Consider the following 25,751-nt stretch of genomic DNA (forward strand, 5'->3'; position numbering starts at 1 on the left):
GAGTCTCTAAGTCTCAGAAAAAGGGGAGAAACTTAACTCGGGACATACGTTTTCTTACACTTCAAATACTTGAGTCAGTATCTTTTAACCTTTTTTTTTCTTTTCTTTTCTTTCTTTCTTTTTTTTCTTTGAAAGTCATGTTTTTGTGTAGCCCAGGCTGGCCTTGAATGTGTTCCACAGCCAAAGCTAGCCTTAGCAAGACAATCTTCCTCCCTCTCCCTTCCAAGTGTTGGTATTACAATGCCTAGTTTGGTGCTGGGAATCACCCCCCAGAGCCCCCTGCACATCAGACAAGAGCTCTACCAAGCAAGCTGCATTCCCTGCTGATCTCGTTATCTATAGTTAACTACTTAGAAACTGAAATTGTGGCGGAAGAGGGGACTCAGTGCTGAAGGATGCTCAGTCATGAAGCTCAGAGCTGTGACCCAGAGTGTACACAGGGAGGCTCACAAAGACCAATAACTCCAACTCCAAGGGATCACACACCCTCTTCTGGCTTCAGTGGGCATTTGTGAGTACACACACACACACACACACACACACACACACACGATAGAGAATAAAATATTCTTTAAAAATAAAAAAAACAAAGCTGGAATGTAGAGGTGGGCAAGATGGTGGCTCAGCAGGCAAAGGCACTTACTGCCAAGCGTGACCACCTGAGTTCAGTCTCCAAAACCATCATGGTGGAAGGGGAGAACTGGCTTCCACAGGTTGTCTTCTAACCTCCATGTGCCACACAGGCACCTCCTCCCCCATAAATAAGTGTAGGAAGACCAGGATCTAACCCTAATGCATGAATTGACTTTGTGGAGCCCATTCTCTATGGAGAGACACCTCACTCAGCCTAGGCCTGGCAGGACAGGGAGGGCCTTGGTCCTGCTTCGAGGTGATGGGACAGTCTTAGTTGACTTCCCAGGGGAGGCTTTACCCTCTCTGAGGAGCGGATGGGGGTTGGGGTGGGGGAAAGTTAGGGAGGAGTGGGGACTGAGATTGGTATGTAAAAATAAATAAAAATATTTTTAAAAAAGAAATTGTAACTGAAATTTAGACTAACATAAGAAAACTAATATGGTTCTACCCACCCCAACAACAAGAAGTACATTGATTACACACCGACTATTTCTGGGTTGGTGAGACTGGTGTTTTCTTGAGACTCTGTGGTGGAGAGGTCTGCTATCTGGCCTTTACAACATGAGGGGACAGACTGAGAGACGTTAAAGTAGCTCGCCCAAGGTCACAGGGCTACTTACTCTACCAGGGTGGAAACAGACGCAGGGGTTTAAGCCATGTCTAAAGAGAATTACAGTGGATGTTCCTCCGGGCTCCCTTGCCAAGCCACACCCACCGCTGTCACCAAGAACTTCCGTTCCTCGGCAGGGAAGCCCCCAACCCCCCACCCCGTAGATCATCCAGAATTAACTGCAAAGTGTCAGGAAACTTGGCCAGGCAGCCCTGAGCATGAGCGAGGGCTGGAAGCCTTCACTGTGAAGCCCTTTATAGAAAGCCGGTTGGCAGCCCCGGCTCCTGCATGGGAACAAATTAACAATGGCATCCCAAACACAGGAAAGGAAGGAAATTGGAAACACAGTTTATGCTTGGCCGGCCCTTTGAAATACTGTACCATGCTACTGACATCAATTAATGAAAAGCAGGGCTGTGCTGAGAGGCTCCGCTTTGGAAATGCATTAACACACGTTAAACATGTTGGTACAGGAACCAGATTATAAGCACTCTGGTTCCCAAACAATAAAGCAGTTACCCAAACCCTGGTGTTCACAGAGGCCTCATTAATTCGATCCACTCCTCGAGGATCACTGGAGGCTTTGCGCCGCTCCCCGCGATGCCTTCCGACACAAATGTTGAAAGGACAGCCTGGCACATGCTACTCTGAGCTTCACAACGGGGCGTGTCAGGCTCCGTGCACTCCTGACATCCCCCAAATCATAAACAGCCCATCCTGGAGAGGGGAAGTACCCAGCCGTCCTGGCGTTCATCTGCACTGCCATTACACTTGGGGGTCGAGAGATTTTTTTTTTCCGCCGGGGGACGTTAACCGTGAAATATCTGTTCCACATTAAGAAATACCAAGTCACATTTTTTGTCAAATAGTATTTGTCAAATGCCATTTGCTGCAAAACCTGGGGAATTCAATCCCAGCTGAGCACACAGCTAATACTGACCGGCTCACATAATGGCCTGGTGGTGCATGCGATCGCTTGCAATGCAAGCCCTCCTGCCTCTATAAACAGCTGCAGGGACTAGGACGGCGAGTTCTGGAATAAATAAAGCATGTGCCCTGAGCTGCCCCAGTACAAAGAACCCCACATGCTGGCGGAGCCCCTGAATGGTTTTGCAAGAATGTTCTAGAGGGCGAATTGGTGAATCTCAGCTTTCCGAGTGCCTGTACGAAAAGGGGACTCAAGAACACTGCCTCTGAGCACACACCTACTGTATTCTAATATCAGGATCCAAGTCTTAGGCATCACCGATGTCCCACTGACATCATCCCTCCCAACTCCACGTCGATCTGGGATCCATCAAACTGAGGCCATCAGAGTGTGAAGCTGGACGTGTTATCAGTTTCTATGTAAATATTGGTGTTTCCTCACCCCACGGAGGCAAGGAGAGGCAAAACAGCCTGGGCGCGTTTGATTTAAACTAATTAAAAGCAGAGGGCTGTGCAATTCAATATATTGATTTTACCAGTGGGACTTAAATCTTTTATAATAAGTGTACACAGCTGTGGCTCCCTCCCACCGCCGTGCTCTCCCGCTAATCCCTGAGTGCATTCCTTCTGACAATAGCAAGACAGATCCTATACATCCCTGCCTGTGCCCTGACCCCAGAGACACCGCAGAGTCCAGCCCGAGAAGGCAAGCTGTGCAGCGGCCAGCCACATCCCCTGTGCGTCGATGGGCCCCAACCACTGCTGGGCTGTGGGGTGGGAAGGGCTCTCCATTCCAGTTACACCAAGGGGCAGGGCGGGAAGGGTGGAGGAGGCAGCCGGAGGACACTGTGAGGCTCGATGAGGGCCAAATATGACCTTAGCAAGCGGGGTGGGCAAGATATGAAAGCGATCGGGGCGATCGATCAATGTCCACGGGACTCTGCCTGGGATGAAATCATCACTTGTCTCCCAGTTCAGCAGGCATGTGACATGTGCTCACATCACAGGCTTGCCAGAGAGTGGTAGGGGATCGTCCATGCTCTGTTTATCTGGGCAAAGGCTTGGTGGCTGCCACCATCACTGCCTAGGCTAAAGTCCCACCGACCCAGTTCTCTGGAGCTGGGTCTCAGAGGCGCTTTCTTTTCTCCACGCAGGGAAAACAATCACCAGCTCCTCTAGGCACCACCTCCTACCTTCTGCGGGAACCTCAGACCCAAATGACAGCCCTGGGATAAACACCCAAGCCAGCCATCTGAGCTGCCATCCAGGGCCCAGCCTCTGCCTTGATTGCAGAAGGGAAATACACAAAAGATCCAAAACAGTTCAAATCTGGGTCACATAATATCCTTGGGAAAAGGGGAGGGGGGAATCTTTGATTTATAGACCCAGGAAAATGAGGTTTAAAAGTGATTTTGAAAGGGTTACTGAAAACACAGCTGTTAGTGCACCCCTATGGTGAAGTTGGTCTGCAGAGAGAGAGAGAGAGAGAGAGAGAGAGAGAGAGAGAGAGAGAGAGAGAGAGAGAGAGAAGAAAGATGAAGGGGGAAACCATGTGACATCTCTATTAACCTTCCTTTGCTAACCAGAAAGGGCTGGAATGTGAAGGAGCCCCTTCCAAATTCTAAGGCGGGCCAGCTTACAGCTGCAGGCGCCTGCAGCCACGCTCTGTGGAGCAGTCCCCAAAGGACGTGTTTAAATTGTAACAGAACCTTTCCCTACTACTCCCCAGTGGTAGGGCCTGTTCCGAGGGGTAAAGGAGAGATGTTAACGCCAAACACTTGTCTACAGAAAGGACAGCCAGATGGGGTAAAGTGAAAACCAAACTGCTAGGTCTCCCTTCTGCTTCCCAGCCTGAGTTAACAAAAGCCACTTTTATGTGCTGGCTACAATAATGACAGGGTTCTAACCTTCTCCTTTTTCTAACTTAGTTTCAAAGATTAAACAAATTTCATTCCTTCCTAACCTGGTCCAGAGATAAACAGGAATCACATACACCCTCTCCAAGCCGGTTGGCTTTCTAGAAGATTCTGAGAAAAGATGTTGGGGTTCCCAAGGAAAGAATAGTTGGGGTTAATGGCCAGACTAAGTCTCCGCAGGATCGACTTTGCCTGAGGACTGTTTAAGTGAGTGTAGCCTGTTTTGAATTCCAAAATGAAGTCTACCCAGAGAAGTCAGGGGCTTGTTAATCCAAACCAGTTTACAGATCTTGCCATTGAACTCTGGGGCCAGAGTTGGGATGATGGGTGTCTCACCCCCGCCCCCGCCCCCGCCCCAAGTAGCTGACTGGCCTTTTCCAGGGGCTTTATGATGCGGGGCTGGTCTTTGTCATCTGGGAGGGTCAAGTCCTCACATGCGGCCCTGGTTTTGTTGTACAGTCCCCTGTAGTGTAGATCCAACTCGGCCTGGCAAACTGCACAGATTCCAGGGAGAACAACTTACAAGAATAAAAACCAGTTTGGCTGCAGACGATAGGGTAAAGGACCTGCAAAGCCTTCAGGATTGAGGCAGGGGTCCCCAAGAGGTATTGGGGGGGTCAGAGGGAGCAGCTTAGGGAAGCCAGTCTGCACCGACACCAAGTGCCACAGTGGTGACAAGGAATGGTTGATGGGAACCAATGACATTGTATCACTCAGGGGGAGAGGGTACGAGTCAACTTGGCTTTCTAAAGCTTTGTCTATTTCTGATCCACATGACTGGCAGTTCAACTAAGCTCAGCAAACTCAATGTCGGACACGTTTCCAGCGGCCACACAACCCCTCTTCCACCCGACTGCCACCCCCAAGTCGCTCCCAGGGAGAAATCCCAGCAGCAGAGGCAGGAGGTTCATGCCCTGTGCTTTGGCCCAGCAGAGATTAAAGATGCATCTGCGGGAGCTCACAGCAGCTGCAGTCTGGGGTTTCCCCTAATTACCTGTAGTTTAGGGACAGAAAGGGAAAGAACACAAGACCCAGGCCCATGGGTTCTGTTAAAGCCACTCTGCTATCTAATTGGGAGTGATGGCCCAGAAAGCCAGGCCTGAGAAAGTCAGGATGGTCCCACAAAAGCCCGAAGCCCCACTGGGTAAGAGGTTCAGACAAGCCAGTCTTTGTCCTTTCAACATGAAAGAATGGACTGAAAGGTGTGTGTGCAGCCAGAGGAAGCCACCCAACTGTGGCCTCCCCAGCATGCCCCAGCTTGTACCCAAGGCCAGGGGGGGAGCAACCGCCCCCGCCAAGTTCCCAGCAGGGCCCAGGGAGCCGCCCTGGGAGCCACCTGGCCTTCTGGGATAGAGGAGGCCAGCTGGGGCCACATTGCCTGACCTGAAGCACAGAGAATTGCCACCAAAGCCAGGGATTATAGATCGCTGCTTGATGAGCCCAACAAGACTCTGAATCATCAGTTAGGACCTTCCTGGAGATCACAGAAGGAGAGAACGAAGATGCTTTAAGCCCCTACCCTCACTCTGGGAAAAGGACCCTATTAACTCTGGCTTTGGGACGGGCGGTTTCACACATCCATGCTGACCATATATTGCTAAGCATGTTATTACGTGGTTGTCTATAGTTTTTGGTAATCTACACACTTTGAAGAACTGACACAGTGAAGCACAGCCTCCACCTCCCAGCCCTGCCCCCAGGAGAATCTCTCTGCAGTTCTCAGGCTTTCTCCTACTCTTTTTTTTCCACCTATGTCTTGCAGATAGTTACAAAGCAGAGCCTCTTCTTAACAAGCGTCTAAGGAAAATTTAAACTTGTTTTATATTGTTTTAACATCTCTATCACTCACGGTGACCCTTGTTTCATTATTTGATATTTTTGACCAATAATGGAGGCAGACAATGGCCTCCCTGGGACTCCAAGGCCTTTATCTGGAGCTGGAAGGATTAACCTGAGTCCCCTTCCAAGCCCCAGGTGCCCAGCGGGGGAGGGGTGGCCTTCAAACTTCATTATTTCCAAGTTGACACAGCGCCCGCGGTGTTTGCTATCTTGATTTGGGGTTTTCTCAGCAATTTCCACGAGCAGAATAAAAGCGGCTCAGGAAACAGCATTATCAGGGTGTGTTATCACCAAAACCAAATATTTGATGATCAACCCCACAGCGCACTGCCGGGGGTTAGTTTGAGCAAGTTAGACACGTGAGCGCACGGATGCAGGGGGACCTATCCCGGACAAACTGCAACCCAGCCTCGCATCACTTGGTTGGCTAGGACTCCAGTAGGGAAGAGGATTCCCCAGCCACTCGGTGGCGGCCTCTGCTCCGAGGTCCCCAGCTACCCAATCGCCAAACCCCGTGGTTTGCGCGCCACACGTGATAAACGCTGAAAATGGATTCTGCCTGCCCGGGACCTATCATTAAATATTTAAAATAGAAAACTCGCAATGGCAACGTTCTTTCCCCGGCTCCAGACAAGAACCCAAAGGTAGGGGGCCCTGCGACTGGAAGAGGAGCTCCGAGGAGCTCCGGGCGCGCGCCGACACAGGCGCACCGCAAGGGGACAGGTAGGGCTGGCCAAGGCAGGTAAGGGAAAGGGATGCTCCAGGTGCCAGGGCCAAGTTGGGGTGAGAGGAGCGAAGGAAGGGCGGGAAAACAGCTGGGCCCACAAGGGCCCTTTAAATCCAGGTAGCGCGGGCCGCTGTGGCCGGTTCAGCTCACATGACCCAGCCGGGTGCTTTGAACTAAGCCGCGGCCCGGCCAGCACCTCCCGCCCCAACCCGCGGCGGAGACCGCAAAGAGACTCAGGACCGATCCTTCCCTCCCGGTAACCCTAAAAACCTGCTGAGCCGGCAAGCCCTACCAGGAACGCACAGAGTTTAGGGTTCACTAAGAACCTGGTGCGAAAGTCTCTGGCGGGCAGTGATGCTTTGCAAATGGAAGGTAGACTCGCTGGCTGGCTGTGATATACCCCTCCCACCCCCACTCACCGAGGTTGACGAAGCTCATGACCATGTCGGCGTCGGTGAGGAAGTGGCTGTCCTGCAAGCTGGCTAAAGGGGGACCCTGGGTACTAAAGACGGCCTTGTAGGGGTAGGAAAAGCCCTGGCCATCGGGTCCGCTCTCCTCCACTGCCATGGCGTTGTACAGGTCCAACATGAACATGGGCGCCGAGTTATGTTTTCCCTGGAGGTGCGGGCGCGGGCGATGGGGCAAGCCCAAGATGGACAGGATCTCCCGCTGCATCTCCCGCCGCTCCTGGCTGCGGAGGCGCCGGTGGATGAAGCTCGAGTGCACCTCGTTGTCCAGGCTGAAGTCGGCTAGGGCGGAGCGCAGCAAGAACAGAGGCGCCCAGAGAGCCACGAAGCTGTGTGGCGCCGCGGCGCGCAGCGAGCGCACGTGCATCGCGCCGGCTCTACTACGCGCGATCCGGGGCACCGGGGCCCGCGCCGCCCCAGGTGGCAGCGGAGGGGGCAGGGCAGCGGTCCACGACGCGAGGTCACTTGCTGCAGACGAGCTTCGCAGCGGCCTTGCCACACATGGCCACTCCCCGACCGGCTGCGCTCTGCCCGGGACGCCCCTGTCTTCTGCTCAGCCCTGGCGCGGGGCCCCTCGGCCCGCACTCGCCGGGACGCACCGCAGGGTTAGCACGGCAGCTCCGGAGAGCTAGCGAAAGAGCGAGGAGGCGGGCCGGGATGGGAGGAGCAGCAGCTTTGCAGACCTTCGAGTCCGGAGAGCGAGTGCCGGGGAGGCGGCTGGGCGCCGGGCGAGCCCTCGCTCCCTCCTCTCTCGCTCGAGTTGCGCCCAGGCCTGCGGGCACCGGCGACAAACCCTCTTCTGAGTTCCCTCGCCCAGAACAAGAGCCCCGGGTCGCTTCTCCAGTCCCGCGCGCCCCAGATTCCCCTCCAGCCGCCTCGGGAGCCCCGGAGTGGTGCGCGCTGGGGCCGGGTAGGAGAAGGGGGAGGAGGAGCGGGAGGACCGACCTCCCCGCCCCTCCCGCTCCCGCGGCCTCCCACCTGCGCCCAGCCCCGCCCTCCCCAAGCCTGGCCCAATGGCTTCATTCATTCCTCCCAAGGCGCTCTACAAATATTTACCAAGTGCCCACCAAGTGTCCGGTACCTGGTCGGACGCTGCAGGGGTGAGGAGAGAGGAATCCGAGGCGGCCCTGCCCTCTCGGGACTCGCACTTGGAGGTGACCAAAGTGAGACCTGTGGCACCTTCGGGCTGTGGTGGAAAGTACCGGGAAGGGAGCGCGGGAATCCGAGCAGGCTCCCCAGAGGTGGCCATCCTTGGACCTGGCTCGTCTCTCTTTCCTCCCGAATACTGCATTTGCTCCCATCATGCAGACCTCCACTGCACACTCACTGGGCTGCCAGCTCTGCTGCCCTGGCCATCCATCCTCCTCAGGGGACGGTCTCTCCCCGCCCTTCCCCCCTCAGGTGCCACTTCCTCTGGGAACCTTCCAGGACGGGCAGAGATAATGTGGAGATAAGGTTGTTTCCTCCTACGGACAGTACTTTTATTTTCTGCACTTCGCGCCCCGAAACGCGCGCACACACACACACCCTGAATCTTTATTTACACGGTCTGGGGTCTCCCCCCAGCCTCCATCCCATCCCCCAAGTCCAGCACCGTGAGCGTTCAGATTTGGCTTCTAGGCGTTTTTACCCTAGTATTTTGAACCCAGAACCGGGGTAATCCCTGAGGTTACAACTCTGTTGAGTGTATAAGCAAAATTTGGAACTAGAGAGTGCCACACTCTCCTCGGAGAGGAGGGGTTCCACCCGCCCTTTATCGTGACGTCCTGACACAAGCCCCTTAGTCCCTCACAGTCAGACACCACCTCCCAGCCCAGGCAAGGCTGAGGAGTAGGCAGCTAGTCTTTGTACCCAAATTCATGGCCCAGGGGCTGTTCAGGAGACCTCCCAACTGCATTTTCCTGTTCCCAAAGGATCAGCCACCCTCTCCTCACACCAGGAAAGGCCCCCTACACTTGACCTTTGGGGATTTCAGTGGGTTGCTGCTCTTTGCCGCCTCAGTTTCCTCATCTGAAAAAAACGGGAGCAGAACAGCTTTCGCCCAGAGTGACAGTGGCTCTGTGGAATGGCAGGCTGCCCTGCTCTCCGGAGGCTCGGCTTGAGAGGACCCATGGAAGTCTGAGATTAAGAGTGAATTGGGTATTGGGCATTGGATAGGGGCCCCTGTTTGGAGTCCTAGGGTGAGAAGCGACAGCCTGGGGAGAAAGCCTCTTAGAACAGAGGAGATTCCTTGTGGGAATTTTGGACAACAAGGCTTCCTGAGGCCTGCAGGAGTTTAGACAACAAAACAGGTCCGCAGATCTTAGCCCAAGCTGTGGATACCCCCAGTACTGAATCCCTAGCCAGTAGATACCCCGAGAGGTCCCTCCCTGGACCTTGTGAACTGAGGCCATGCTGGCTGTGAGCTGGTGTCACACCTATGGTCACCGTGTTGCAGTTCCTGATAAAGAATAAACAAAAGGCCCTACTTTCACTTCAGAATACCCTGTGACAGCCTGGATGCCACAGATAGGGCCAGGGAGGGAGCCAGCATGGTGACCTCCATGACGAACTGATTCTCAGCCCTCTGGAAACAACAAGGACCCACAGTAAGGTCTGGGAACCGGAAGGGAGCTTCCCTTTCCTTCTCCCCGGAAAGCCCCAAAGTCAGGCGAAGGAGGCACCCAAAAGAGTAGAGATAGGACATCTGGCTGGCCTTTGGGTAGAGAAGGACATCTGACCTATGAGCTGCAGGGCAGGTGACAGGGAAGCCACTTCATCCACTGTCCGTAGCACAATACACAAGCAAGACCCCAGGTTACTCCAGTCCCTGCCAACAGAGTGGGCCACCCACATGTGGTGAGAGGTGAGACACAACTCCCAAAGAAGAGACTTTCCTGGGAGAGGCATCAACAAGAGGAGCCCAACCAGCAGTGCCCAGAGCAGAAAGGAGAACTAGGCTAGCCTCAGCCCCTCTCGAGGCCTAGGTCAAGGCCCCACAGGCACTATGCTGATCCCAATGTCAGCTTCAATGCAGGAAGTGGCTTCCTTCCAAAGTCTAGAATTACATTAAGCTAAGATGTCCTGCTCTAGGAAGCCAATCCTTGGCTCCATCTTTAGGAGCATCTCCCTAACAAGCTTTGTAGAGGGAACCGGAGCAGGTCTGGGTTGGGTGGATGGACCGTACATAACCCAGATGGCCATTGTCTCAGGGGTGGCCCACGAAAGGCCGCCCCTCACCCAGGTCCCTGTCTCCCAGAAGCCACCTTTTCTCATCCCTCTACTCTGAAGATTCCCTCTGAACTCCAACCATCCCCTAGTCAGGATTACCTCTCAGTCAAACCCTGGAGGGAGGAGGGCTCTCTCTGCGCTCCCCACGACCTCAGCAGACCCCAGCTGGCTTTCCTGGGTGATAGAGCAAGCAATCAGAACAGCCAGTGTTAAGGCTCATGAATCCCGGTCCCCTGCCAGCTTCTGATTGTCCCCCAGCCCCCACCCCAGGCCAGCCTGGGCCGGGGACTTCCTGAACAGCCAGGCCCTGACCCACACCAGCCCCACCCCCACCCGGCCTGGGCACCCAGCTCAGGCTCCAGGATGTAATGTGATCCCCACAGACTGCTCCACACCTGGGCCACCTGGGCCTGGAATGGAGGGGTGTCACTGTGTCTGGAGGCTGCTCCCTCCAGCCAGTCTCCCAGTGCTGGGCAAGGAGTTCTCGGCTGTTTGCATGTCAGTCACACCCTGCAGAGGTGATTTTGATCCCAACAGCATATGTCTCCAAGGCTATAAAAAAAAAAAGAAAGAAAGAAAAGAATTCTGCTGATGTACACATTGCAGAGCAAGGTGGGACCTCATCTTCAACTGCAGAGTCTAATTCCATCTGCCTGGAGAGCGGGAACTGAGCCAACCCAGGGGTACCTTGCACGGCTAAGCTACAGTCAGTTCCCTCTGCCCCCACCCAACCTGGTCAAGGCCAGATGACCTAGATCTCAGACCGGGATCAAAAGCAAGCTCTCTCCACCCTTCCACCCCCACAAACCTGCTTCTCTCTCTCTCTCTCTCTCTCTCTCTCTCTCTCTCTCTCTCTCTCTCTCTCTCTCTCTCACACACACACACACACACACACACTCCCGTGTGCTTAGAGCACCACTCCACAGGGGAACTTATTTCTGCACGTCTGCCATGCCTTTCTTCCTGGCAAAGTTTTCTCTGCAGCAGCAGCAGCAGGTCCTGTGTCCACGCCTCCTGCCTGTTCTTTGCCGACTTAAACCAGAACAAGAAACTGGGCATCCACCCATCAGTCCATCTTGGCACTGCACTTGGTGGCCAAGAAACCCCAGTTCTGGGGACAATGAGGCAGGAGGATTGCTTGATCGAGGCCAGGCTGGGCTACACAGAGCCTATTGCCAGAAAGAAGGAAAGTGGCCTGGGAAGAGAGCTCAGTCAGGAAAGTGCTTCCCTGTCAGGCATGAGGAGAGCAATCCCCAGCATTTACACAGGAGGATACCCACTGCTCGCTGCTCAGCCTGACAACCTAGCCCGTCTGTGAACTCCAGCTTCCCTTAGGAACCCTGACAGACACAAAGTGGATAGCTCCTGAGGCGTGTACCTGAGCTTGGCCTTTGGCCTTTACTCATAAATGCAATTACCACATGGGGGTGGGGGAGAAAAGAAGAAAATAAGGAGAAAAGAAATAAAGAAAGGAAGAAAGAGAAAAAGGATGGGAGAGGAGTGAAAAGTGTACCATTGACTCACAGGTTGTGGGGTCGCACTGCCAGACAGACAGCGCCATCATCATACACACAGGAGCTGTGATGATTTCTAGGGTTTGGCAAGCAATGGGCCACCGCAATGTGGGGTGGGGGGATAGGAGGGTACTTTGTTCTGACCATCATTGCTGTCCCTCCTTCCTCTGGAGAAAGACCAGTTTGGTAATGGGCAATTTAGAGGGAGGCCTTTCCTCTCCTTCCAGAAGGTGACAGGGAATGCCTGACCCACAGGACTCATTTGCTCCAGGGGTGGCACCTGTTAAGATAACATTGCCTCATGCTTCAATCTCCACATGCAACAGAAGCCTGAGAGCCCAAGAAAGGCTGTCTCAAGGTCCAGCCAGTGGTGGAACAGGATCCAGAGACACACTGGGGGCGGGTCTAGACACACTGGGGGCGGGCCTAGACACACTGGGGGCGGGTCTAGACTCACTGGGGGCGGGCCCAGACACACCGGGGGTTGGGCCTACGCGCACTGCCAGGATTTTAGAGATAGAACTTACCTGATCTTCCCCCTCATTCCATCCGCAAGCACCATTTCTGGTGGTGGGGTGCTGGAATCTGCCAGTGTGCAGGCGAATGCAGCTCTCATGTGCAGGCCAGGGAAGCAGTTGGACTCTGCCCCATACCATTCCCGGGCTTGGCAGCTGCTACTGTCTGTGGACTCTCCACGGATGACCAAACACTCTCCTAAGTGATGGCTAAGGCACCAAGGCTGCAGATCAAAACCTGCATGCCTGGCGGTTAGTACTTCCTCAGTTAAAGGTCCACCTCTCCCAACCACCTGTACCATGTTCCCTGTTGATGTACTCGGTCTGCACCCCAGAAGGGAGAGCTCAGCTCAGCTGCTAGGAACCTGCCCAATGCTGTCAATCAGAGCTCTAATGCAGGCTGTCTAGTCTTAAACACTGGAGCATCCCAGAACAGGGACTTGCCCCATGCATATCTCCAAGTACTGGCAGGAGCCTTGCCCATAGGTGTTGCCCATCATTGTAGCATGATGCCCACAGCATCTTGGGACCCGTTTTTTTCTGCTTGCCTTAAAGCAGAAGCAATGTATCCCAGTGCCACAGCAAGCACCAAGAAACCAGCGTAAGCCCCACTGGGCCCGAGGATGCTTGCACCCTTACTGGCTTCCATGAAGGAAACCGTGAACACAGGCTGGGACAAGTAACCTTTACACAGCAAGGAGGGAAGGAGCCAGCATGAGTTGGAGACCTCAAAACCACCCCAAACTTGACTAAGTCACCAGACAGCTCTGATCTCAAAGGGAAAGTGGGACCGAGTTTACATACGACGATTCTCATGTTTGTTTGCCGACAAGCACATTGTTTTTAAATTGTCTTATTACATTTACTTATTTTACGCACACACACGTAACCACATGTGCCATGCATGCATGAAGAGGCAGGAGGGCAGCTTGCAGTAGTCGATCGATCCTCTTCTCCCACGTTTGTTACACGGCCATCAGACTTGGCTGCAAGTGCCCTTCTTCTCACCACCCCCCAATTGGGTTTTGAGTTTTGGACAAAAAAAAATGATTCAGGGATCTGTTTCTGGGGGTCCAGCTTACCCTGGTCTCATAGAGGGGACTGCTAGGTTTGGGCCAGAATTTCCCAGCTTAAGCCACTGTGTGAGGTGCTCTTCCTCAGTAGCGAAGCCCTGGAAATCTGGGTTTCAATGTCTTCCTCTCAGGCCAGGAGAGAGGCAGTGTGGCTCTGATTCAGGAGCCTTTGCCAAGCTGGGCTTAGAATCTGCACTTAGGCATGCAGTCACCACCTGACACAGGACCCTCTCTCAGTCAGTGGGTTAAAACCGCCTGCTGTGTAAGCAAGAGAGACATAGTTCAAATCCCAGCACCCACGTAGAAAGTCAGCACTGTGGAGGAGTGGAGACAGGAGGATTCCTGGGACTTGATGGCTGCCAGCCTGACTCCAGGTTCAGTGAGAAACCCTGCCTCAGGGTTATACGATGGAGAATGATAGACCTATGTCACACACACAGGTGCATGAGCATGCGTGTGCACACAACAGAGACACACACACACAGAGACACACGCACAGAAACAGTGTGATGGCTTCTCACTCTGTGGGTTTTGTTATCCTTCCCTAAGCCTATTTTAACTACCTCAGTCCTGACTCATGGGAGAAAGCCAATATGGGGAGATTAGCAGTTCTGGGAGGGTCTTAAACTGGATGCAAAGCCTCCTAAGAACTAGATTAAGGGCACAGCTTCCCGTGTCAAAGGACCGAACTCCAGCTCTAACCTTATGTGGGGTTGTTGGCTTTCCCGTCCCACAGATGAGACAGAAAGACAGCGTGTGGCCGTGAGCAGTGAGGCCAGCATTGGAGTCCAGGAGTACCAGCTACTGAAAGTCCTGTTTCAGCGGGCAGTCCCTACCATGGAGCCAGAACAAGGTGCAGATTCCACCGTGCCCATGATTCTAACCATTGCTCAGAACTGTCAGATTTGGCAAATTAAAATCAAGATTTGGGGAGATGGGATTTTTCTTCATTCATGTTTTCCACCACCCAAAATATGTAGTTTGTTGTCTATTGCCTTCTTTCCTCTGTGGAAATATGGGCAGTAGGGTGGGGCTGCAGAGATGGTGAAGCAGTTCACAGCAGGTTCTGCTCTTGCAGAGTTTGGTTCCTAGCACCCATGTGGAGTGGATCGTAACCTCCATTGACTCCAGCTCTAGGAGCTCTGACTCCCTCTCCTGGCCTCCAAGGGGACTGCACTCAGGTACACATCTACACAGAAGCACACACACTCACACACATATATACACACACACAGAGAGAGAAACATGCGCAAATGCACACACATTTAAAAAGAAAGTATTTTAAGATGTGGGCATCAGTTCTGTTCTGACCTGTTCACATGTCTGAGGGCCAGAATGGTATCTGAAATGCATGTGGTGCTCATTGATGAGTGGATGGATGGATGGATGGATGGATGGATGGATGGATGGACAGATGGTCGGACAGACAGATGGATGGACGAGCAAGCTTTCAGAGAGAACTGTGGTCTGGATGGAATGACACCTGACTTAGAATCTGGAGCCAGAACTCAGTCACCTGCCAGATGACGACAGACATGCCTCTGGTCCCCCTCCTTCAGCAGCACTCAGCTGACAAGTCCTATTCTTGGACTACCAGGTGACAGAAGATTCTAGAGGGAGCCCTCACTCAGCAACAGCAGCTCCCTCCAATCTTCCTGCACAGGTCATGTCCCACGCTGTGACCTGCGACACAGCCCTGGGCTGTCCCTACTGTGAGCGTGAGGCTGCTCACCCCAGTATTTCTGCAGAGAAAGCAGAACCAGGGAACACAGTAGAAACAGCAGCTGTCAGCGATGAGCTCCTGTCATGACCCTCCTCATCACCTCTGAACTCCTACTCACTTATCCAAACAGACACCGTTTGTATACTCTACCCAGGAGGAAACTGAGGCTCAGAAAAGCTTAAGCAGTCTGCTCGGGGCTACAGACTGTGAACCCAGCCAACCTAAGTGAAGCCCCAGCCGTTTTTTGTTTTTTTGTTTTTTTTAAGATCATCAGTTTCTTTGTGATAGCGCCACCTACTGTGGACATGTGAAATGACTGTGTGAAATCCCGCGGGCGAGGGGAGGGGGTGACTATAAATGGACCCCACCAACACCTATACCTCTCCAGCCAGAGACAACCAGGCCAGAACAAGTCCCATGCCAGTCACCATCCAAGTTGGTCAGAGTGGCAAACGAGTCTGCTCGAAGCATGACAGCGATGTACACTTCTCAGATCTACTCCTCTCTATGAAAACTATGGGATCCTCATCAGGTGAGCTGTAGCAGGCTGGGGAGCGAGCATGGCCTCCATCAGTGGGGCCCAGGGCTGTGTGCGAGCTGATGAGCGCCCTCTACTTTAGCATCAGCGCAATGATGGTGAGAACGATGACCAGCAGACGTGGCGCTCGTTCTGGCCAATGGCACCCGACGCTCTCTGCATTCGTATCCATTCACTGATGCATTGGTGTGCATGCATCAATTTCCTACAGCAGCAGCAGTGGAGAGACATCCGATGGCCATTGTGTTTCAGCTGGGGGAGAGAAAAGAGGAACAGGAGTGAGTGACAGGACCCAATATGGTAGCACGCGTCTTTAATCCCAGCACTAGCGAGGCAGAGGCAGGCCGGTCTCTGTGAGCTCAAAGCCAGCCTGGGCTATAGCTGTGTAGCGAGTCCCAGGACAGCAGAGCTACACAGAGAGACAGACTCTCAACCCCCACTTCCTGTAAAAAGCGGTGACGGGCAAGAGTCAAGCAGGGATTGAGAACAAAGCAGGGAGAGGCTCTTGGAGGCCGGACTTCTGGACAGTCAGGCATGAGATAAAGGGGGAAGGGAATTGTTGGTTCAGGGAACAGCAGGTGCAAAGTGAGCACAAGAGTTAATGAACTAACCAACCCAGACTCATGGTCCCCAGCGGATCACCAGCCCTGGTCCAGGCCCTTCCATCTGTCTGCATTCTCCTGCCTTGTTCACCTGGTGTCTGGAATCAGTCAGGACCAACTTCCTGCTGCCAGAAGAACTCAGCACAGACCCCTGCACACAGTGCACCATTGGGTCCTCACCTGCTACTCCTAGCCAGAGAGGTAGCCAGACCCCCTCCTCAGGCTGCTCTCTGCCCCAGCCTGCTCCCAGGGGGGCTGTCTGTACATCCACAAGCACCAAGAGACAGAAGCTGGCATGATGCCAGACACCAAAGAGTTTATCACATCGGACCCTTTCCTGCTATGGCTGCTAAGTTGTCACACACCAAGGAAGGACAGAAGTTAGCCTAACCCAGTGGAAGTGGTAGAAGTCGGTGGCTTCCTGTGGCCCTCAGTGTCTCTGGCACTGTGGCCTTGATTTTGTTTTGATGGGGTAAAACCCTTTGATTCTGAAATGCCATGTGGGAATTTTCTGGGGAGAGCAGGGCAGGGGAAGCAGGGGGAGGGACAGAGAAACAAAAGACTGATTTTCGGGGCTTCAAAAGCCTTGTTATAACCAGAAAATTTAATTTCCAGACATTTGGTTCTTTTATTCTCATCTTTGAAGAAAGCAGGAGATCAACAGAGGGCGGCCGTCCCGCGCCCCAGGCTCGGTGCATGCTGGAGGCATCTGGGCCTCAGACACCCTGGTCTTGGAATGGAGGAGTAAACAAGCTGAGCAGATAAAACTGGCCTGTGGTGGAGGAGCGGGCCTGGTTCCCAGCAGGGTTTTTATAGATAAAACAACATGACCAGACTCAGAAGACACGCCGTGAAAAGAACCGCGTGTGAGTACTAAAGTCCCTGCTCAGGAGCAAGCTGCACCCAGCAAGGACAGGCCCAAGAATTAGAGGTGTGTGCATCTGCCTTCTGGCTGCCACCTGGGAGCCTCTGGAGTTTCTGGGTTTGGGTCCTTTGTCTGAGGCAGGGTATCACTGTGGAACCTAGCTAGTCTTCAACTCATGGTAATCCTCCTGTCTCAACCTTCCTGGTGAGTTTCATGTTACATGTTTGGCCTTCGCTATGAATTGGTCCACCATCAAGAGGAAAGAACTTTTTCTCCTGTAAGGTTAGGAGGTGACAGTGTCTAGAAAGATCAGTGGGCTTGAAGAGTCTCTGTCTTTAACCGTGGGAAAAGGGGTGTTGTGTTTATGAAATGGTTTGGGGTGTTTTGAGGTGTGGGAACAGAGGGCTTCAACATCCTCATCAAGTGAACCTCCACTAAGTCCCGCCCCTCAGTGGGGGCTTTTAGACAGATACTCCACCACTGAGCCATGCCCTCAGGCCCTTGATGGGCTTTCTAGGCAGGTACTCCACCACTGAGCTATGCCCTCAGCCCCTCAGTGGGGGATTCTAGGCAGGTACCCCACCACCGAGCCTTCAGTCTAGGTCTAAGCGAGGGGATGGGCACACGGATGCAGGAGCCCAAGCAGGCCAGAAGAGGGCAGCAGATTCCCTGGAGCTGGCGTTACAGGCAGTTGTATGCTGCCTGACATGGGCGCTGGGAACCAAACTCTGGTCCTCTAAAAGATCAGCACATGCTCTTAACGCCTGAGCATCTCTCCAGCCCTCTCCATGGGCTTGAATCTCCTTTCCTAGAGCCCATCCACCCTGATAGGACAAGCATTTAATGAGTACCACTGTGTGACTAGCACTTTTCAAGAGTCTGGGAGGGTATGGCAGACACAGTCCTGACACAGAGACCCAGAGCAGAGTTTCAGAGGGACGGGGCCACCTCAACAACATCAGCCAGGAAAAGCTGCTGGAGGAGAGAAATCTGAGTAGAGAAACCATACTATTGGGTAGAAGTGTGATCTAGATCAAGGAAATGGCATGTTCCAAGGTCCTGGGGCAGAGCAGGTGTGTGTGTGTGTGTGTGTGTGTGTGTGTGTGTGTGTGTGTGTGTGTGTGTGTGTTTTTACATAGCAACCAGAGGGTTCCAGTGACTGGGACACCAAGATGGGGAATTAAAATCCTGATTCCAAAGATAGCACCATGGAGGAGTTGCAGGCCATGGATCCCCCAGATTCTAAGGCAGGCCCTGACCAGTCCCACCTCCTGACATTCCTGTGACCTCCCTCACATTCAACTACAAGCGGGACCTGTGACTCACTCCTAGCCAAAGGCCTGTGGCTTTTCTGTCATTACACCTAGCTCTAACTTTCTTCTGTGTGGCTGTGCTGGTGACCCAAATGACTAGGAACTCAGGGTAGCCTCTGGCCCACAGTCAGCAAGGGACAGTGAGCCTGGGCAGCCATCTTCCTTAGCTGAAACCTCAGTAAGAATTTAGCCCTGGCTGTGCCCTGATGGCCCTATAGAAGAGCCATGGAGCCACACCCAAGCCCACCCCAGACTCCACAGGGTCTGTGACAACTTTGTTACATAGCTGTAGATAGAAGTGAGGACACTAGAAGCGTGTGGAGGGCCCAACAGAGCACAGAGCAAGGCAGGAGCTCAAGGTTACCCAAGAACCTCAAGGAGATTGCGGAGAGCCTGGAGCAGTGGAAGGCGCCGGAGCTTCAGGGTGGAGGTGGCGTTACCGTAGACCTGGTGTTGTCAGAGGCAGCCATGATTGGGGCCGGAGTCTGTGTTCCTGAGGGTGGAGCTCAAGGTTCTCAGATGGATCACAAGCATCAGAGAGGAAGACCGGGAAGTGCTACGCCTTGCAGCCTGAGCAATGGTGTGGGTGGAGGCCTAGGAGTGAGCAGGGGCATCATCAAGGGCTGTGCTCACCAACGCCAGGCGTGGTGGCTCAAGTCTGTAATCCCAGCACGTTAGGAGGCCGAGGCAAAATGACCCAAAGTTTGCTACATAGCAAGTTCCAAAGTAACCTGGGGTGCAGAGTAAGAACCAGTCTCAAGACAACAGCAAAACGTGTCCATTCACCAGGTTTAGGGGTTATGGCCTGGAAGGTTGGGGTATTTGGCTATGGGGCCTGCAGGCAGCATGTCTTCACCACCACACCCAGGTGCCCTCTGAGAACCCTGGGGAGGGAGGTTGAGGCACCAGCATGGTCTCAGGAGCTCCTTGGCAGCCACCAGCAATCTGTTGAAGCCACCTCCCCAGTACACCCTCCTCTGAGCTTCCTGCTCATACTCTAACTTATTCCCTTAAGGTCACGAGAGGAGGCCAGAGCTCTAGACATTGAGGGGAGGGAGGGGGACTGGATTGTCTTTTGCTGGAAATAAATTCTCTCTCAGATGTGTCTTCCATTTGTCCGAGCAGCTCACATAGCCATCCTAGCTGCAAGGGTCCAGGGAAGGGACGCTCCATGGGAAGTTCAGCTGCTGTCTGGAGAAGCTCACTCTACTAGCAGAGAAAGTTCTATCCTAAACCCCTACAAGCCTGTAACGGGTGACATGTGCACAAGTCCACAGAGGGAGAGAAATGGCCACAATCCTGGCACCCAGAAAATAATGCAAAAAAACAAACAAACAAATAAAACGAAACAAAAAACCATGGCATTTTAGTTAGGGTTGAAACACCACAGCCAAAAGCAGCTTTGGGAGGAAAGGGTTTATTTTGCTTACACTTCCACATCATTGTCCACCACTGAAGCCAGTCCTGGCAGGAACTCAAACAGGCAGGAACCTGAAGGCAGAAGCTGATACAGAGCCCACAGAGGAGTGCTGCTTACCGGCTTGCTCCTCATGTCCTCATGACTTGCTCAGCCTGCTCTCTTATACCATCCAGAACCATCTGCCTAGAGGATGGCACCACCCACAGTGAACTAGGCCTTCCCACATCAATCACTAATTAAAATGATACTGCACAGACCTGCTTATAGACTAATCCTACAAAGGCATTTTCTCAATTGAGAGTCTCTTTTCCGAATGATTCTAGCTTGTGTCAAATTAACCAGAGAAGGGCTGGAGAGGTGGCTCAGTGGTTAAGAGCACTGCCTGCTCTTCCAAAGGTCCTGATTTCAATTCCCAGCAACCACATGGTGGCTCACAACCATCTGTAATGAGATCTGGTGCCCTCTTCCGGCCTGCAGGCCAGGGAGACCACTGTATACTTAATAAATAAATAAATCTTTTTTTTAAAAAATTAACCAGAGAAGGGGTGGGGCAGTACACATGGAGACCTGGACGACCTTTTCCAGCTCCTTGTCTGGTTTCCCATGCACTCACTAAGTCAAAGGGGGAAAACCGGGAAATAAAATCTACCCCAGGGCCCAAGAGATGGCTCAGTGGGTAAAGCGCTTGCCACACAAGCATCAAGTCCTAGGTTTGAATCCCCAGAGCCCATGTGAAAGTATATGCAGTAGCGTATGCAGTAGCATAGAGTCCACGTCCCAGCACTCTACAGCAATGGGAGTGCTCTAGCAGTATCCTGGAGACGGGCTAATCCCCAGAGGCTCTCCAGCAGTGTGTGGGAAATCCTGTCTCTGACGAGGAGGTGGAAAGCAACAACTGCCATCTAAGGCTTTCTTTTGACCTGTACATGTGTATGACCACACTCATACACAAGAACACACATATGATCAGTAATAAAATAAATTCCATGCTAAAACACAGCACCTTACTATCCTACCCATTCATGGTGCCTGGATAAGTTTTAAAAAAAAAAATGTCTCTTCCGGCATTGACAGTCTTGAGTGACTGTCTCTGGTTGACTGTTAGCCCATCAATGGGCTCAGCATTTGAATCAAGGCTGCATTTGGCTGTGGCAGAGACCTCCCCATGGTGACTGACCAAACAGGAACATGATAGGTTTGAGCTGGGGTTTGCTTTGGTTTATGTTTTTTCTCACAATACAGGAATTCTACAGGAAGGAAGTCCAATATACCTAATGCAGGTTCTCAATCAATACTGCAAGTGCCCCCCCTTCACAAGCTTCCTGCTCTGCTGCTCCTGGCCTGTGGTTTTGCGGTACAGCTGCCCCAGTTCCTGGCGACACATTGGCCTTCCAGGCAGAATGACTAGAAGAAGGAAAAGCAAGAAGCACAGCCAGCTGAGTCCGTCCTGAACTTTTAGGACAGTAGTAGCCTTTCCTGATGTTGTCATATCTCATCCTCCCATTTCCTCAGCTCGCACAGGTTAGCTGCAAGAGAGTCTAGTGGAAAGGGGAGAGAGAATGAGAAACCAGCTGCTGCATCCACACATCCCAGGCTTAGACCAGCACATCCTCCAATATCCCCAGGAGGTAGAGTGGGCACATGTCACTACATCTGGACCCTACAAGCTGTGGGCCAAGAGTCAGATAAGATGCCCGTTTTAGTTAAGTAAGACATGTTACTGAAATACAGTGTTCTTTGAGTATTATCTATGGTGACCTGGTTTGCTATGGCGGTAAGTGATGTGATGGAGACCTCCCCCATGATCCACAGAATCTAAACCCTTATAGAGCCGGACCCTCTAGAGAGAGTGCTCTCCTTTGCCAAGTCCCTGCTGCTTGGAGTGCATTGGTGGACCAGCAGCAGAGACTCACTATGGGACTGAATGGCTTTGTCAGGCCACCCTGCTTTGTCCCACTCTCTATAGAATATGCAGGCTCACCTTGAAGCAATGCATGGACACTGATGATGAAGAGGACATGGGAATGCTGTATCATATAGGGTGGGTCTCCATTATTGCCTCACAGGCAGTGTGCCCTAAGGAAGGAGCTTCTGAACCCTCCTGGGGAAGAAGCCAGGCTCATTAGTGCTTCCAACACAGGAGGCTGGGGCAGGACAATAACAGGACTAGGGTTAGTCTGGGTTCAAGGCTAGCCTGGGCAACTTAATAAGACTGTCGTGCCGGGCAGTGGTGGCACTTGCCTTGAATCCCAGCACTTGGGAGGCAGACGCAGTGAATCTCTGTGAGTTCAAGGCCAGCCTGGTCTACAAGGTTAGTTCCAGGACAGTTAGGGCTGTTACACAGAGAAACCCTGTCTCAAAAACAAACAAACAAGCAAACAAACCAAAAAACAAGCAAACAAAAAGACTGTCTCAAAATACACACTAGAAAAAGGACCGGGGCAGATTGCACTGTCTCACCACTGGGAATCATACTGACCCTCCTTCAGGTGTCTGTTCTCTCTCTAACTCCAGCTCCAGGGATCCAACACCCTCCTCTGGTCTCTGAGGGCACTGCACACGTGTGGTGCTTATATATACTTGTAGGCAAACCACTCATACACATAAAATAAAACAACAACAAAAATAAGTTTCAGCCGTAAAACAGAGACTCACATTCTCTACAGCCCAGGGCAGTAGAGCTCCATGCTGGGGTTCTGAAAGGCCTGCTTGTTGGGGACTTGCAGTATGGGGGCTGGGGACACTGCCAGAGTAGAGCTGTCAGGCCGTGTGTCCTGCCTGGCTTCCGAACAGCCAGCCTAGAGTCACGGGGACTGCATACACATCAGGGCCCATGTGCTCCAAATAACACTGGACAGACAGCATGAGGCCAATAAGCACCCAGTTTCCAGGCAGCTCCAGGGGACTCTGAGGCCCTTAGCATTAGCATCCTCCCAAGGTCTCTGCCTGGGTTTGGCTTAGTCTATACATTTTCTACTGAGGATCAGACATTGAAGCCAGAGACGAGGGAATGCTCAGCTGACTGCTTCCAAATCTGGGGCCCATCGGATCCACTTTCAGCTACAGAGACCAAACTGCAGCCAGGGAGACAATAAAAACAGACAAGCTTTTGTTCTGACTAAACTGTTTTTTAATGGTTCCTTCCAGGCCAACCCTGTGGAAGTTTCAACAAGGCAGCCATTGAACCGCCCTGGAAGTGCCCAGTCAGGCAGAGCCAAGGCGCTGGGGAGGGCTGGGCCTTTGCTCCGCAGTGGTGGTCTGGCAGCAAGGGAGGCTGGCTCTTTTATTTGTTGTCTGAGAAGAAAACGGGGGAAGGAGGGTGTCAGACAGGCAGGACTGACCCACAATTCCCGTAATTACTGCCTTCAAAGGAGATCTTTCTCTTTCTCCTCTTTCTCCACCCCCCCCCACTCATACACACACACAGAGGCACACGGCACATGCTTTAGCGTCTGTGTGTGCACTGCTCCATGCCATAGGATATCTTCCAGGAGGGACACAGGTTTCCAGAGGTCAGTAGTGACTCTCTGACGGGGCACGGTACAACACCTGCTCAACATTCCACAGACACCAGGGGGGCCACAGTTGAGAAACTTTGATTTTCATCTGGAGGCCACTGCACCCCTTGTGTTCAAACAGAATCCCGAAGAGACGAAACAGACAGACAAATGCAAATGCTGACAATAATCAAGAACTAATTTGTTCACTGGCAGTCAAAGGCTCAGGCTGTGAAGTGCTCCTGCAATACATCCTGGCTGCTTCTAGTCAAATACCAGGGTGGATGAAAGCTTAGGCCACATGGTCCCAGTTTTCCAGTCTAGGAACCGAACCTTTATGTCTTAAGCATCTCCAGGATTTGATGATGTTCCCGAAGTGGGTCAGCTCAGTTGAACTCTGGATCTCAGCAGCCATGTGTGTGATGTGCTCATAAGCAATTTACCCCGGCCAGCCCATGGGGGGAACACACACAGCCTTGCTGGTATTCCAACCTCTGGCCACAGATGAGGTCCTGTAGGGCTCCATTGACGCAGGTGTTGGGCACAAGTGTGACTCACTTGTCTTGCAGATGAATAAGCTCGTAGTCAGGAATCTAAAATGAGTCCCAAAGCCACATGAGTGAGATGCTAAGGCCAGCTGCATCTCAGCCAGCTCCTGCTCTGAGCAGTCCCTGGGTCACTTAGAGTCTTTAGATAAAGTTGGCCATGATGCCAGGGCACAGAGGTGGCAATTGACTCACAAGGAGTGGTAAAGGCCACTCCAGGGCTCAGCCAGGGAGGGCCACTTCCCAACCCAGCAGGTCACTGATGTCTTCTGGGGTAAGAAGAGATGTCCCCACGTAGTCTAAGGCTGGTCCCCAGTGGGCCATGCTTTCCTTCCTCCCTCCCTTCCATTTTCCCCCTCTCCACTTCCTCCTTTCCACCCTCTCACCTCCCTTCCTTAGTCTTCCTTCTCCTTTCCTTTCTTCCCTTTATTTTTTAATTAAACAAGGATGGGATTCCTTTCCAGTGGCCGCATGGTGTGCAGTCTCCTGGCAACCTGAATTAGTGTGCCCTGCCTGCCCCCTTAGCTATGCAGGGCATGACTCTATTTAAGCCGCTTGGAGCGACTCTGTGGCAAATGAAGCTTCCACCAAACACCTCTCATAGTTTCCCTTTCTCTGGTTAGGGCTCTGCTCAGAGTCATTCTCCCTTTTCCTCCTGGCCAACACTGAGTGACGCAGCTCTCTTTATTCATTTGCTTGGTGTTTTGTTTCGTTTCGTTTTTCGAGGCAAGGTGTCTCTGTGTAGCCCTAGCTGTTCTGTAGACCAGGTCGTGAACTCAGTAATCCTCCTGCTTCTGCCTCCTGAGTGCTGGGATTAAAGGCGTGTACCACCATGCCTGGCTTGCAAGACAGCTCCTAATAGCCAGAGTTTCGAAGGTTTGAAGCTTGCATGAAGACTCATTTTCCTATTTATTTATTACCCTCTTTACTTAAAAAAAATAATTAGTTTTATGTGAATGAGTGTTTACCTGCATGTATGTGTAACACATGCATGCAGTGCCCACAGAGGTCAGAAGAGGGAGTCAGATCCCCTGGAACTGAAGTTTGAGACAGTTCTGAGCTGCCATGCGGGTGCTAGGAATTGAACCCAAGCCCTCTGCAAGAACAAGTGCTCTTAGATTCCCCCCTTTTTTCATTTCTTCTTCCTTTTCTCTTCTTCTCTCCACTTCCTCCCCTTCTCCCCTTCCTTTTTCTACAGCCCTCCCTACTACAGACAAGATAAATATAAACTTTTTTCTTCACATAAAAAAGGGCTGAGCTGGGGGCTGGAGAGATGGCTCAGAGGTTAAGAGCATTGTCTGCTCTTCCAAAGGTCCTGAGTTCAATTCCCAGCAACCACATGGTGGCTCACAACCATCTGTAATGAGATCTGGTGCCCTCTTCTGGCCTGCACACAGACAGAATATTGTATACCTAATAAATAAATAAATATTTTTTAAAAAAAGGGCTGAGCTGTGGTGGTGCACACCTTTAATTGCAGCACTCAGGAGGCAGAGGCAGGCAGATCTCTGTGAGTTTGAGTCCAGCCTGGTCTACAGAGCGAGTTCCAGGACAGCCAGAACGACACAGAGAAATCCTGTCTCAAACAAAACATAGAAAACGAAACGGGAGTATGGGTTGGGAGTTGTGGTTGGGGGTGAGTTTGCAGTATTGGTAACTCTAGAGCCCTATGACCCACTGAGTGATGGCAGAGAGTCCAGCCTGTACTGAAAGCCCAGAAACAGGACCCAGCCTTGACCAGGGGAAGGTGCTGAGCAGAGTCCACAGACACCACGCAGAGCCCTGGAAGGAGGTGACCCTACGGCGGCTGCAGCACA

General features: G+C 52.4%; 1 protein-coding gene across 1 annotated transcript in view; it reads right to left on the minus strand.

Annotated features, from left to right (window-relative positions):
* The window catches only part of Bmp7 (bone morphogenetic protein 7), a 71,596-nt gene extending 63,931 nt beyond the window's left edge, over positions 1–7,665 (minus strand). The window contains exon 1 of the mRNA XM_075963214.1: positions 7,072–7,665. Within this exon, the coding sequence (XP_075819329.1) occupies positions 7,072–7,486 (415 nt within the window). The 5' untranslated portion in view covers positions 7,487–7,665. The remainder of the gene's footprint in view (positions 1–7,071) is intronic.
* Positions 7,666–25,751: the final 18,086 nt, after the last annotated feature.

Source organism: Microtus pennsylvanicus, chromosome 2 (assembly GCF_037038515.1).
Source record: "Microtus pennsylvanicus isolate mMicPen1 chromosome 2, mMicPen1.hap1, whole genome shotgun sequence".
NCBI lineage: Eukaryota > Metazoa > Chordata > Mammalia > Rodentia > Cricetidae > Microtus > Microtus pennsylvanicus.